Raw genomic sequence first — 13022 nt, 5'->3', positions numbered from 1 at the left:
CGGGGGGGGGGGGTAGAGAGGCGGGGGGGGTAGGGGGGGGGGTAGTCGCGGGGGGGGGGGGTAGAGGCGGGGGGGGGTAGTCGCGGCTACTCACGAGGGGGTTGTGGGTAGAGGCGGGGGGGTCACGAGAGAGCGGCGATCGCTGCGGCGCCGTCACGGGGGCGAGGAGGAGGTCACGGGGTCACGGGGTCACGCGGGGTCGCGGCGACTCCTCTTAACCGAATTAATGGATGGGGGGGGGGGCCCCGGGTGAGGGAGGGGGCTGCCCTGGGAGGTGCGGGTCCTGAGGGCTATGACGTCACGCGCGATGTTTATAAATATGGAGGGTCGATGACGTCACGCGGGGACGCTATGATGACGTCATGCGGTTACGCTTTGATGACGTCATGCGCGATGTTTATAAATATGGAGGGTCGATGACGTCATGCGCGATGTTTATAAATATAGCGTCGATGACGTCACGCGGGGACGCTATGATGACGTCATGTCGTTGTTGTCGTCGTACGCGTCAGACGTCACGCGCGCGGTAAACTCCGCAACGTCAAAAGCGTGCGATGATGTCACCCGGCGGTGCTGCGCGATGACGTCACTACCGACAAGGGAGGCGACATTCGCCTGATGACGTCACGCCACTCGAACTATAAAAATAACGAGATGTGCGTTTGACGTCGCGAATAGAATGAAGGTCAACGTTCGTAACGATAAATGAGAGAGAAAGTTATCGGACGCATTCACACGGAGTTTGTCAAATCGCCCGCTGTACATTTACGAAACGCAACGACGGAAGCCGCCGTAGGGCTCTTGCGCGCGGTAACCAATCACGCGTCCCGTTACGAAAGCTGGCGGGGTCTTACGCCGCCTGCGATTGGCGGAAGTCCGGTCACGTGGTTACTGGTTGATGGTGGGGTCTCAGTAGGGCGGGGCTACTACGGGAAGGGGCGGGGTCTGGGTTCGTGTGTGGGGGCGGGGTCTGGGTGGGGGCGTGGCTACCTCGCGAGGGGGCGTGGCTACCGTGAGAGGGGGCGTGGTTTAGGTGGTTATTGCGGGAGGGGGCGTGGCTACCTCGCGAGGGGGCGGGGTTTAGGTGGTTATTGCGGGAGGGGGCGTGGCTACCTCGCGAGGGGGCGTGGTTTAGGTGGTTATTGCGGGAGGGGGCGTGGCTACCTCGCGAGGGGGCGTGGTTTAGGTGGTTATTGCGGGGGGGGCGTGGCCAGGCTGGGGTTTAAGTGGCCAGCTTGGGGCCTGGGTGACCGCGGGCCGCGTAGCGCGCCGTGATCGTATAGTGGTCAGTACTCTGCGTTGTGGCCGCAGCAACCTCGGTTCGAATCCGAGTCACGGCATTGCGGTAATCAATGACACGGCATGCGGCTCCCTGTTTCTTTTTGACGAAACCAATCGACTGAAATGGTCTCCTGAATTAAAAAAAAATTATTGATAAGAAATTCGCGGTGTTTCAGGGTTCGTCCATAAATGACGTCACGTGGTTTGGGACGATTTTTGACCCTCCCCCCCCCCCTCGTCACACGGCGTCACAAATCGCTTTAAACTGTTGTCTTTGTGGTGCGTATTTAATGTGGCGCTGCACTCTGATGTTGTAGGCGAAAACATTAATTAAAAAGGCGTTGGAAAGCTGAAATTTAGCACAATTTACTTGGAAATATTCAACGTCTAACTAAAACTGCAGATGTTCAGAATATTATATTGAAATTATCTTATAATTATATATTAAAAGTAATTATAACTATAAAAAATATTTTAATCTTTGTAGTAGAACGAGGCAAAATGTAGAGTACAATTATAACAATCACAAATTCATTCCACAGAATGAAAAGCCCTGGTAGAATCATTAGAATAAAAATGTTTAATAACCTAATTTTTGCTTCATGGAATAAATAAAATGTGACCTTAGTAACTTTAAATAATCAAATAGTTAATAATGAAAATTAATCAAAATTAGTGTTGTAACAATTATATTTAATTAAGTAGAACGTGTTTATATTTAAAGTTGCGCATTTTGATGTGACGTCACATTTCTCACCCCCCCCCCCTCGTCACACATCGTCACAAATGTCTGACCCCCCCCCCCCCCCTAGGTGCGTGACGTCATTTATGGACGGCCCCTTACTAGTTGAGCAGGCATTGATGTGTATATGAGGGAGTAGCATGTTTATTGTTGAGTGATACATTAACAACAACAACAATCGCTCCGTGCTTACAGATAAGCGATTCAACAATGCCGACACAAGCGAATCGAGAGAGAGGGGGGGGGGGTGGATTAACCAACAACAATACAACTCTTATCCAGTTTATTTCACCATTGGAACCTCCTTTGCCAGGAGCAAAATATGATAATTGTTTTTTACCCTTTTTATCTGGCAACAAAACTGACACCTTTTTTAACAAGGCTTACCCCGAGCTCTCATACTCTGATGGCGCGTTGTCCAACACCATGTGAGACTAGGCTCTAAGAAAAGCTGTCTCGGGTGTGGACCAATCAACTTCAAGGACAGTGCATACTTTATCAGAGTTGTGTTTTTTGTTTGCATTATGACTGCAGGTATTGTGGTCAATGCAAACATGACTTCTTGTTAAAAAGGTGTCAGTTTTTTTGCCAGATAGAAGGGTAAAAAAACAATTATATTTTTTACTGGCAAATGAGGTTCCAATGGTGTAAATGCTTCACCCCGAGCTCTCATACTCTGATGGTGCATTGTCTTTGAGTTGTGCGCCTTTTGGCGTCATCTGGTCCAACACCATGTGAGACTAGGCTCTAAGAAAAGCTGTCTCGGGTGTGGACCAATCAACTTCAAGGACAGTGCATACATTATCAGAGTTGTGTGTTTTGTTTGCTTTCCGACCGCAGGTATTGTGGTCAATGCAAACATGACTCCTTGTAAAAAAAAGGTGTCAGTATTGTTGCCAGATAAAAGGGTAAAAAAAACAATTGTCATAGTTGACTTCATTGCACCCGCTGAGCCATGCTGCTCAGCTCTCTCTGTTATAAGCGACCTGTCAATCACAGCGTAGTGGCTGATCGTCAATCGTCGCAACCATCATCATCATCGTCGCCGTCGTGTGGATATTTATATCGGCAACCAAATAACTCTGATGATGTCGAAGCAGAATCCGGAGGACCCGGAGAAAAACCCACGCGACCACGTGGAGAGAGACACCGCAGACTTCAAATACACAGCAGCAGGCGTCGTCAGGGGGTCGGGGTCGAACCCACGACCTCCTGTATACCAGGCGAGGTGGTTAACATTTCCTAGCCACTGTGATGATGATGAGAGAGAGAGACACCGCAGACTCCAAATATACAGCAACAGGCGTCGTCAGGGGGTCGGGGTCGAACCCACGACCTCCTGCATACCAGGCGAGGTGGTTAACATCTCCTAGCCACCGTGATGATGATGAGAGAGAGACACGCAAACTTCAAATACACAGCAGCAGGCGTCAGGGTCGTGATCGAGCCCACGACCTCCTGCACACCGGGCGAGGTAGTTAACATCCCCTAGCCACCGTGGATGTCTCGACCTCGACTCACCACCCAGTTCATCACGATGGCATCACTCGGCGTGGAGATGAGTATGGGGAGCGGTGGTGCAGCGGTTAGCGCAACGCCGCGCTAAGAACCCAGAGACCCGAGTTCGATTCCCGCTCACGGCCACCAACACCGCTGACGATGACGTGAACCGGTGATGGGCCTACCCCTGGGTCGACTCAGCCTTAAATGAGTACCCGGTGCGGCGTGCCTTCGTAGGCGCTTCTGCTTGCTAACAGCACTTGCCCCAACATGCTGCTAAAAGGCTACACGGGGCACCTTTGCCTTTGTTTTGATGGCGATGATGTGGTGCTGGGGATGCTGCCGATGGTGGTGATCGTGGTGATGGTGGTGGTGATCGTGGTGGTGATAGTGGTGGTGATCGTGGTGATGGTGGTAGTTGCGGTGGTGATGGTGGTGGTGATGGTGATGATGATCGTGTTTGCTGTGGTGACGAGTGATAATGATGGTGATTCTCATAGCGATGGTGACCTTGAAGACAATTGGGATTGTGTTGGTGACAGTGATGGCGGTGGGAGGCGGGGGGGTAGGTAGGTGGGGGTAGATGGGGGTATAGGTGGAGGGGGTAGGTGGAGGGTAGGTGGGGGAATAGAGGGGTCGGTAGGGGGATAAGTAGGCGGCGGGGGGGGGGGGTAGGGGGGGATAGTTAGGTGGGGGGATAGGTAAGGGGGGATAGGGGGGGGGTAGGTGGGGGGATAGAGGGGTCGGTAGGGGAATAGCTAGGCGGGGGGGATAGGTAGGTAGCGGGGGGGGATAGGTAGGCGGAGGGGTAGCTAGGCAGGGAGGGGGTCACTCCTCCTGGAGGCCTGCCTCGAGCCCGAGCGTGGTGGCCACGGGGAAGTGTGCCCAGTAGGTGCGCGCCATGGCGTCGTGCGGCTCGTAGGCGCCCGTGTCCCGCAACTCGTGCACCCAGGCCCAGAAGTCGGAGGCCGAGTAGCTCCAGTTGGGCAGCTCCCGGCGAGGACGTGGGGACTCCACGCGGGGCACTGGGGGAGGGTGGAGAGCGACCACGAGACATCGACGCCATTATTGCTATCGTGAGCGTCACCGTCAGAATCATCGTCACTATCATCGTCAGAATCATCGGGGTGGGTGGGTGGACGGGCAACCACGGGAGATATTCATCATCATCGTCAGGATGAGAATCACCACCATCATCAACATTATCATCAACATCACCTTCATCATCATTACCATCATCACCATCATCATCACCATCATCACCATCATCATCGCCATCATCATCTCCATCAGCATCATCATCACCACCACCATCGTCAGGATGAGAATCACCACCTTCATCACTATCATCAACATTATCATCAAAATTATCATCATCATTACCATCATCGCCATCATCGCCTTCATCATCGCCATCATCACCATCGTCATCACCATCATCATCATCATCATCGCCATCATCGCCTTCATCATCACCATTATCGCCATCATCATCACCTTCATCATCGCCATCATCACAATCATCATCACCATCATCACCATCATCACCATCATCATCATAATCGCCATCATCATGACCATCATCACAAGGATAGCTGGTGGCAGCCTGTAATCCAGCACTGCAGGGGCGAGGGTTGATGGATCACGTTCGGATCGTGTGTGAAACTCCCTCCTCTGCCAGGAGAAGGCGGTACAGCAGAGTGAGTGGACTAATCTCCATCTGTTTCCATCCGTACGGGAGAGAGCGTTGCCGCTCATACCACGGGTGTGGTTTCTCGCATACCACCACCATCACCACCATCATCATCATCACCACCATCACCATCATCATCACCACCATCACATCACCACCATCACCACCATTACCACCATCACCACCATCACCATCACCACCATCATCACCACCATCACCACCATCATCACCACCATCACCATCATCACCACCATCATCACCACCATCACCACCACCATCACCATAATCACCATCACCATCATCACCACCACCATCACCACCATCACCACCATCATCACCACCATCACCACCATCACCACCACCATCATCACCACCATCACCACCACCACCGTCATCACTCTCATCGCGATGAGAACCCCCACGGGGCCGTCCATAAATGACGTCACGCGATTTTGGACGATTTTTGACCCCCCCCCCTTCGTCACGGCATCACAAAAAGTCAGACCCCCCCCCTCAAATATGACGTCACAAAGCTCTGCCCCCCCCAAATAAATAAAACATGCTTCAAATCGCTTTAAACTATTGTTTCCAAAGAACACAGGATGAGATGTTACTATCCTTTGTGCAAGCACTTCCAAGAGTTCATGAACAGTGAGCCTGGTGAAATTTGGGGAGCGCATCGTCAGTAGTGACCCTTTGGTTCCTAGGGTGTTTCGGCCTTTCACACGATACACCCTCCCCAAAGGCGGCCAGCGACAGGGTGATCAATCCTACGCTTGCGTCCCATTCCCAATTAGTCGTAGGAGTTGCCTTGTTGTTGATAGCCAACATCCCATGGGACTATGCATGGCAGGGGCGTCCTCCTCCCTGAGTCAAGCATTGTTGACTGCATACCTCCTGGCCCTCTCACTTTGGGGCCCAGCTGGGGTCTTTCCTCTTCATCCAGAGCCACTGACTGCTGCCTTCTGCCGTCTCCGATACAGCTCTGATTGCAGAACGCTGGCTCTGGCCCTTAATTCCCAGGTCTCTAAGCAGTCTGGTTGTAGATGTTGCCACAAAACCTCTGCAGCCCACCTCCACTGGTCGGACTTCTGTGTTCCAGCCATGATGCCGTGCTTCGGCAGCTAGATCGGCATAGCGCAGATGTTTTCGCTCATAAGCCTCATCTACTGAGTCCTCCCAGGGTACTGTGAGCTCAATGATGAAGACCTTCTTGAGCGAACGGGACCAGAGCACCATGTCAGGTCTTAGGGTGGTGGTTGCGATCTCCGGAGGAAACACAAGTTGCCGGCCAATGTCAGCTAGCATTTTCCAGTCGCGGGCCAAGCGCAGCTGGTCTCGCTCTATTGGTGTAGAGCCGCTCTTCGGTGGTTTAGCCCCTTCGCGGACAAAGGTCGTCCGTAAGGGGTGTGATGCTGCTGGGGGTGGTAGGGAGTTGGTGGCAGCTCGCTTGTCCTCCAGGGCGGACGCAAGGTTTTTAAGGACTTGGTTGTGACGCCAAGTGTAGCGTCCTTGGGTGAGGCTTGTTTTACACCCTGTGAGAATGTGCCTGAGGTTGGCTGGCATGGAACAGAGGGCACAGTCCGGATCTTCACCATACCATTGGTGAAGATTAACTGGTGTTGGAAGGATGTCATATGTTGCTCTGATGGAAAAGCTCAACCGCCTCGCTTCCATGGCCCACAGATCCTTCCAGCCGATCTTCCTCTTCTCCACACTGTCCCATCGAGTCCACTGTCCTTGTTTGGCAAGAGAGACTGCCTTGGCCCACCTTGCAGCCTCCTCCTGATGGCGTACTTTCTGCACTACCATCTTCCGCCGCTCTGGTGCAGTGGCCTTACTCCAAGCAGCACGGCTAGTTAGCCCAAGGCCTCCTCTCCCTTGCTGAACATGACCCACAATGTCAGCATGTCTGAGGGCTGCTGTTGCCTCCTGGACTGCTTTTCCTGGCCTCCATTTGCGCCCAGTTGCCAAGGTCGGCGCGTTGTTGCTCACCACTGGGTCTCGAGATTCATTCAGTGTCATCTGGAGCCTGGTTTTTGCACACTTGAATTCCTCGGTTAGACTGGTGAGGGGCAGCTTGAGGACACCATCTCCATAGAGGCCTATGGTGGTAAGGCATCGTGGAACTCCGAGCCACTTCTTTAAGTAGCTCGTGGCTCCTCTTTCCATCTTCTCCACTGTTGAGATTGGAACCTCATACACTGCTAGGGGCCACAACACCCGGGGTAGGAGACCAAACTGCAGACACCAGGCCTTTAACTTTCCAGGTAGCTGGGTGTTGTCGATGGACTGTAGGCTACTACTGATGTCTTTGCGCAGCTGTTGCACCTTGTCTTTGTCCTTCAGGCTTGCATCATACCACATTCCAAGGCTTTTTACCGGCTGCTCAGACACTGTTGGGATTTGGTCATCTCCGATGAAGAATTTCAGGTCACAGAGTACTCCCTTCACAATCGAGATGCTGCGTGACTTGGATAGTTTAATCTTCATACGGGCCCAGCTGATGTTCTCCTCGAGTTTTCTGAGCAGTCTCCTGGTGCATGGGACAGTGGTGGTCAATGTTGTAATGTCGTCCATGTAGGTTCTGAGTGGAGGGAGGCGGAAACCAGAGTCGACTCGCTGTCCACCAGCAACCCATTTTGAGGATCTGATGATAACCTCCATTGCCATTATGAATGCCAATGGAGAAATGGTACATCCCGCCATTATACCTACATTCAGGCATTGCCATGAGGTGGTGAACTCTGAGGTGGTGAAGCAGAACTGCAGATCCTGAAAGTACGACTTCACCAGGGTTGTGATGGTGTCCGGTATGTGGAAAAATCTGAAGGCAGACCACAGGAGTTCATGGGGCACAGAGCCAAATGCATTGGCGAGGTCGAGGAAGACTACATGGAGGTCCCTTTTCTCCACCTTGGCCATTTGGATCTGGTGCCAGATCATGCTGGAATGTTCCAAGCAGCCAGAGAACCCTGATATTCCTGCCTTCTGTACAGATGTATCGACGTACGCATTCCTTTGCAGGTACTCGGCCATCGTGCGTATTTAATATGGCGCTGCACTCTGACGTTGTAGGAGAAAACATTTATTAAAAAGTCTATTTAATTAAGTAGAACGTGTTGTCTACATTTATTTAAAGTTGCGCATTTTTACGTGACGTCACATTTCTCAAACCCCCCTCCTCGTCACACATCGTCACCAATGTCTGACCCCCCCCCCCCAGGTGCGTGACGTCATTTATGGACGGCCCCCCATCAGCACCACCACCGTCATACTCACAACCACCAACACAATCATCATTATCTTCACTACCACCATCACTATTAGAATCACCATCATCATCATCACTCGTAACCACAACAACCACAATCATCACCACCACGACCACCACCATCGCCAGCCGTCCCCAGCACCGCATCATCATCACCATCATCACCATTAAAAACAAAGACAAAGATCCCCCGTGTAGCCTTCACATATCGTTGGGGCAAGTGCTGTTAGCGAGTAGCAGCTATGAAGGCCGGAACGGCACATGAGGGGGTAGGTGGCCAGCACCACTACCGGCCGCCTTTGTCTCCCCAGTGGTGATGTTTACACACCACACCAGATACTTATTTGAGGCTGAGTCGACCTAGGGGAGGCTCAGGACCGGTTTAGATAATCGTCACTGGTGGCGGCCGTGAGCTGGAATCGAACTCGGGTCGCCGGGTTCGCAGCGCAGCGCGCAAACCGCGACACCACCGCTCCCCATCACCATCACCACCATCACATCACCACCATCACCACGATCACCATCACCAGCATCACCACATCAGCATCGCCACCATCACTACCATTACCACCTTAGCACCACCATCATTATCACCATCACCATATCAGCATCACCATCACCACCACCATCACTAGCATCATCACCTTATCACCGCCATCACCATCACCAGCATCACCACATCAGCATCGCCACTACCACCACATCAGCATCACCACCATCACTATCATCACCACCTTAGCACCACCATCATTATCACCATCACCACCATCACCATATCAGCATCACCATCACCACATCACCATCACATCAGCACCACCATCATTATCACTATCACCACCACCACCACATCAGCATCATCACTACCATCACATCAGCATCACCACTACCATCACATCAGCATCACCACACCATCACTATCACCACCACCTTAGCACCGCCATCACGACCACCATCACCATATCAGCATCACCATATCAGCGTCACAATCACCACGTCACAACCACCACATCAGCAACACCATCATAATCACCATTACCACCACATCACTACCACCACCACCACATCAGCAACACCATCATGATCACCACCATCACCACATCACCACCACATCAGCAACACCATCATGATCTCCACCACCATCATGATGACCACCACCACCACCACATCAGCAACACTATCATTATCACCGTCACCACCATCACCACATCAGCATCACTATCACCACCACCACCACCACACCACCACCATCATGATCACCATCACCACCATCACCACATCAGCATCACTATCACCACCACCACACCACCACCATCATGATGACCACCACCACCACCACCACATCAGCAACACCATCATGATCACCACCATCACCACATCACTATCACCACCACCACCACACCACCACCATCATGATCACCACCACTACCACATCACCGCCACCACCACATCGCCCTGCAGGGATGACGGGTCACGTGGTGCGCCACTCACTCGCCAGGGAGACGCAGAGGAGAGCAGCGCCCAGCAGGGCCAGGCAGGTCACGTGACGCATGGCCCGGCCTGACACGTGGCAGGGCGGGGAGACACTGTCCACGTTCCTATGGCGGAGACCAGTCGATCCGCAGAGCGAGCCCAACGGGATGAAGGTGGTGAGAGTGTTGATGGTGGTGGGGTGGTGTTGATGCTGATGATGGTGATGATGGGGTGGTGTTGATGCTGATGGTGGGGTGGTGTTGATGGTGATGATGGGGTGGTACTGATGGCGATTATTGAGTGTTAATGATGTTGATGGGGTGGTGTTGATGGCGATGATGGGATTGTGTTGATGGTGATGATGGTGGGGTGGTGTTGATGCTGATCATGGGGTGGAGTTGATGGTGATGGTGTGGTGTTGATGGTGATGATGGGGTGATGTTGATGGTGATGGACGTTGATGATGATTGGGATATTGATGATGGAGTGTTGATGATGGAATGGTGATGATGTTGATGGGGTGATAATGATGATGGAGTGATGATGATGGAGTGTTGATAATGATGATGTGTTGATGATGGTGATGTGATATTGATGATGGAGTGATGATGGGGTATTGATGATGGAGTGTTGATGATGATTGAGTCTTGATGATGGGATATTGATGATGGAATGTTGATGATGATGGGATATTGATGGAATGTTGATGATGATGGGATATTGATGATGGAGCGATGATGATGATGGAGTGATAATGATGATAGAATGTTGATGATGATGGGATAGTGGTGATGATGATGGAGTGTTGATGATGATGGGATGTTGATAATGGAGCGTGGATGATGAAGTATTTATGATTGGTGATGGGATATTGATGAAAATACAGCAATGACAATAACATCGGCTGACTTGGAGAAGGAATGTTCGGCGTAAGGCACTACCACTAGGCTACAGGGAATGCCTATCCTAGTTGGTTGGGGGAGGGGGAGGGTTCACTCTGCCCATCATCATCATCATCGCACACTCCTAGGTTCGATCAAATCAGTAACGCTTTGTGGGGAAATCAACACAAGCTGTCGCATGGAACGACTTGACCCGGACATATGAATGTGGAGTTTCTACGTCTCTAAACAGGAGATGAAGGCCAATGCTTATGCAATCCTTACTTTGACAATTTTCACCGTGAATAGAAACCACCATTCGGTGAATATACATCACGAACCCTACCCCTAACACCAACGCTACCCCTAACACCAACCCTACCCCTAACTCGAACCCTACCCCTAACACCAACGCTACCCCTAACACCAACGCTACCCCTAACACCAACCCTACCCCTAACTCGAACCCTACCCCTAACACCAACGCTACCCCTAACACCAACGCTACCCCTAACACCAACCCTACCCCTAACTCGAACCCTACCCCTAATACCAACGCTACCCCTAACACCAACGCTACCCCTAACACCAACGCTACCCCTAACACCAACCCTACCCCTAACTCGAACCCTACCCCTAATACCAACGCTACCCCTAACACCAACGCTACCCCTAACACCAACCCTACCCCTAACACCAACGCTACCCCTAACACCAACCCTACCCCTAACTCGAACCCTACCCCTAATACCAACGCTACCCCTAACACCAACGCTACCCCTAACACCAACGCTACCCCTAACACCAACCCTACCCCTAACACCAACCCTACCCCTAACTCGAACCCTGCCCCTAACTCGAACCTTACCTGAGAGGTATCAGTCGCTGACGCTGCTGCTGCTGCGTCCCGAGGTGCCGGGAGAATGAGGCTCACATCCAGACCCCTCGCCAGAGCCCCGAAGGGACAGACGGAGTTCTCTGTGTGACCCCCCCCCTGTCTACCCCACCCCCTCTGTGTGTGTGAGACCCCCCCCCCCCCGTCTACCCCACCCACACCCCGTGTGTGCGTGACACACACAGAGGGAGTGATGAGCCAGATGCCTTTTATGACCTCCTGTCACAGGTGCCAGCTAAAGTGGCCATGATGCTGGCACCTGGTCTGGAGTGATTGGAAGGCATAGGCCAGATCACCTCAATAACAAAGGTTGCTAGATTTTTGTGCAACCCATGGGCCTGTAATTACCAACACGCTGTTCCGGCATCAACAGATCCACACAACATCATGGATGCACACCGGTTCCAAGCAAGAACATCTGCTGGACTATATAGTGGCAGAACAGCGGATGCTGGCCCATGTCCTTGACACCAGGATCTACCGTGGAGCTGATCTGCCTACTGACCATCGGCATGTCCTCTGTAAGATGTGCCTGCCGTTCTTCCACTCCAGTGGTGGGTGTACACTCAGGACTCCATTAAACCCCATAGTGGCATGGCCTCAGCTAGCTGATTAAAGTTGCAAGCGAGAATTTCATCATCGCGTGCAGCTGGGGTTGGCATCATCCCCACTAATGTCTAGGGAAAACGGCCGAGGTTTAGTACTGTGGCTCATGGAAGCTGCAATGGCTGCTTTGGGTACACGGTCCAGACCTCCCCGGCGACTCTGGCTGACAGAGGAGGTGTTCTGGCTGGCTGAGAAAAAGCGACAGGCCCACTCTAATCGTCTACAGCATCCCACGTCTGAGAATGAAGAGGCTTACCAAAGCCTTCACTCAGAGGTTCGGAGAGCCGTGAGGTGCTGCAAGGATGGGTGGTGGTCGGGGTTGCTGAAGAGATGGAATCTGCCTCAGTGGCCTGCAATCACAAAACACTCTTTAATTCCACGAAAAAAAAGTAACTTGCAGCGCCACACCTATCTGTTTGCAGATTTGCTGAGCATTTTTGTGAGGTCTTGGAAGAGGGAAAATCCCTCAGCCTGGAAAACATCATGGGGCAAAGTGGGGATACCTCTACTGAGGCTGCAGTGCCTCAAATATGGAAGAAGTAGTCACTCCCTGTGAGTGGCTGGCTGAGGTGCCATCTTGTTGAGGAAGTATTGAAGGCGATCAAGAGTCTGAGACCATGAAAGGTACCGGGCAGAGATGATCTCCTAAGCGAAATGCTGAGGGAGGGTGGCTTTGTGTG

At 52.2% G+C, this 13022-nt stretch overlaps 1 protein-coding gene and 1 non-coding gene across 3 annotated transcripts; one reads left to right on the top strand and one right to left on the bottom strand.

Annotated features, from left to right (window-relative positions):
* Window positions 1-1268: 1268 nt before the first annotated feature.
* Window positions 1269-1340, top strand: TRNAH-GUG (transfer RNA histidin (anticodon GUG)). Its single transcript has one exon. It is a non-coding gene; the product is annotated as a tRNA-His (tRNA).
* A 2862-nt stretch (window positions 1341-4202) lies between these two features.
* Window positions 4203-11840, bottom strand: OTOS (otospiralin). 2 transcript variants are annotated; one of them, XM_061575208.1, is made up of 3 exons: window positions 11710-11840; window positions 9979-10085; window positions 4203-4548 (listed from the first exon to the last, which is right to left on the bottom strand). In XM_061575208.1, exons 2-3 carry the CDS (start codon window positions 10037-10039, stop codon window positions 4352-4354), a joined length of 258 nt encoding a protein of 85 aa, XP_061431192.1. In that variant the 5' UTR covers window positions 10040-10085; window positions 11710-11840; the 3' UTR covers window positions 4203-4351. The 2 variants fall into 2 exon arrangements, with proteins under 2 accessions (XP_061431192.1, XP_061431193.1); XM_061575209.1 differs by having other exon boundaries at window positions 9979-10047; window positions 11710-11802.
* Between the last annotated feature and the right edge of the window lie 1182 nt (window positions 11841-13022).

Source organism: Lethenteron reissneri, chromosome 57 (assembly GCF_015708825.2).
Source record: "Lethenteron reissneri isolate LAM-NWPU_2019-01 chromosome 57, ASM1570882v1, whole genome shotgun sequence".
Lineage (NCBI taxonomy): Eukaryota > Metazoa > Chordata > Hyperoartia > Petromyzontiformes > Petromyzontidae > Lethenteron > Lethenteron reissneri.
Note: the sequence above shows the minus strand (reverse complement) of the source record. Positions and strands in the feature narration are given on the sequence as shown.

Coding starts and splice junctions, on each gene's coding strand:
- OTOS (XM_061575208.1), bottom strand. CDS start 10,039: ATGCGTCACGTGACCTGCCTGGCCCTGCTGGGCGCTGCTCTCCTCTGC. Junction 4,549..9,978: donor CCTCTGCGTCTCCCTGGCGA/GTGAGTGGCGCA, acceptor ACCCTCCCCCAG/TGCCCCGCGTGGAGTCCCCA.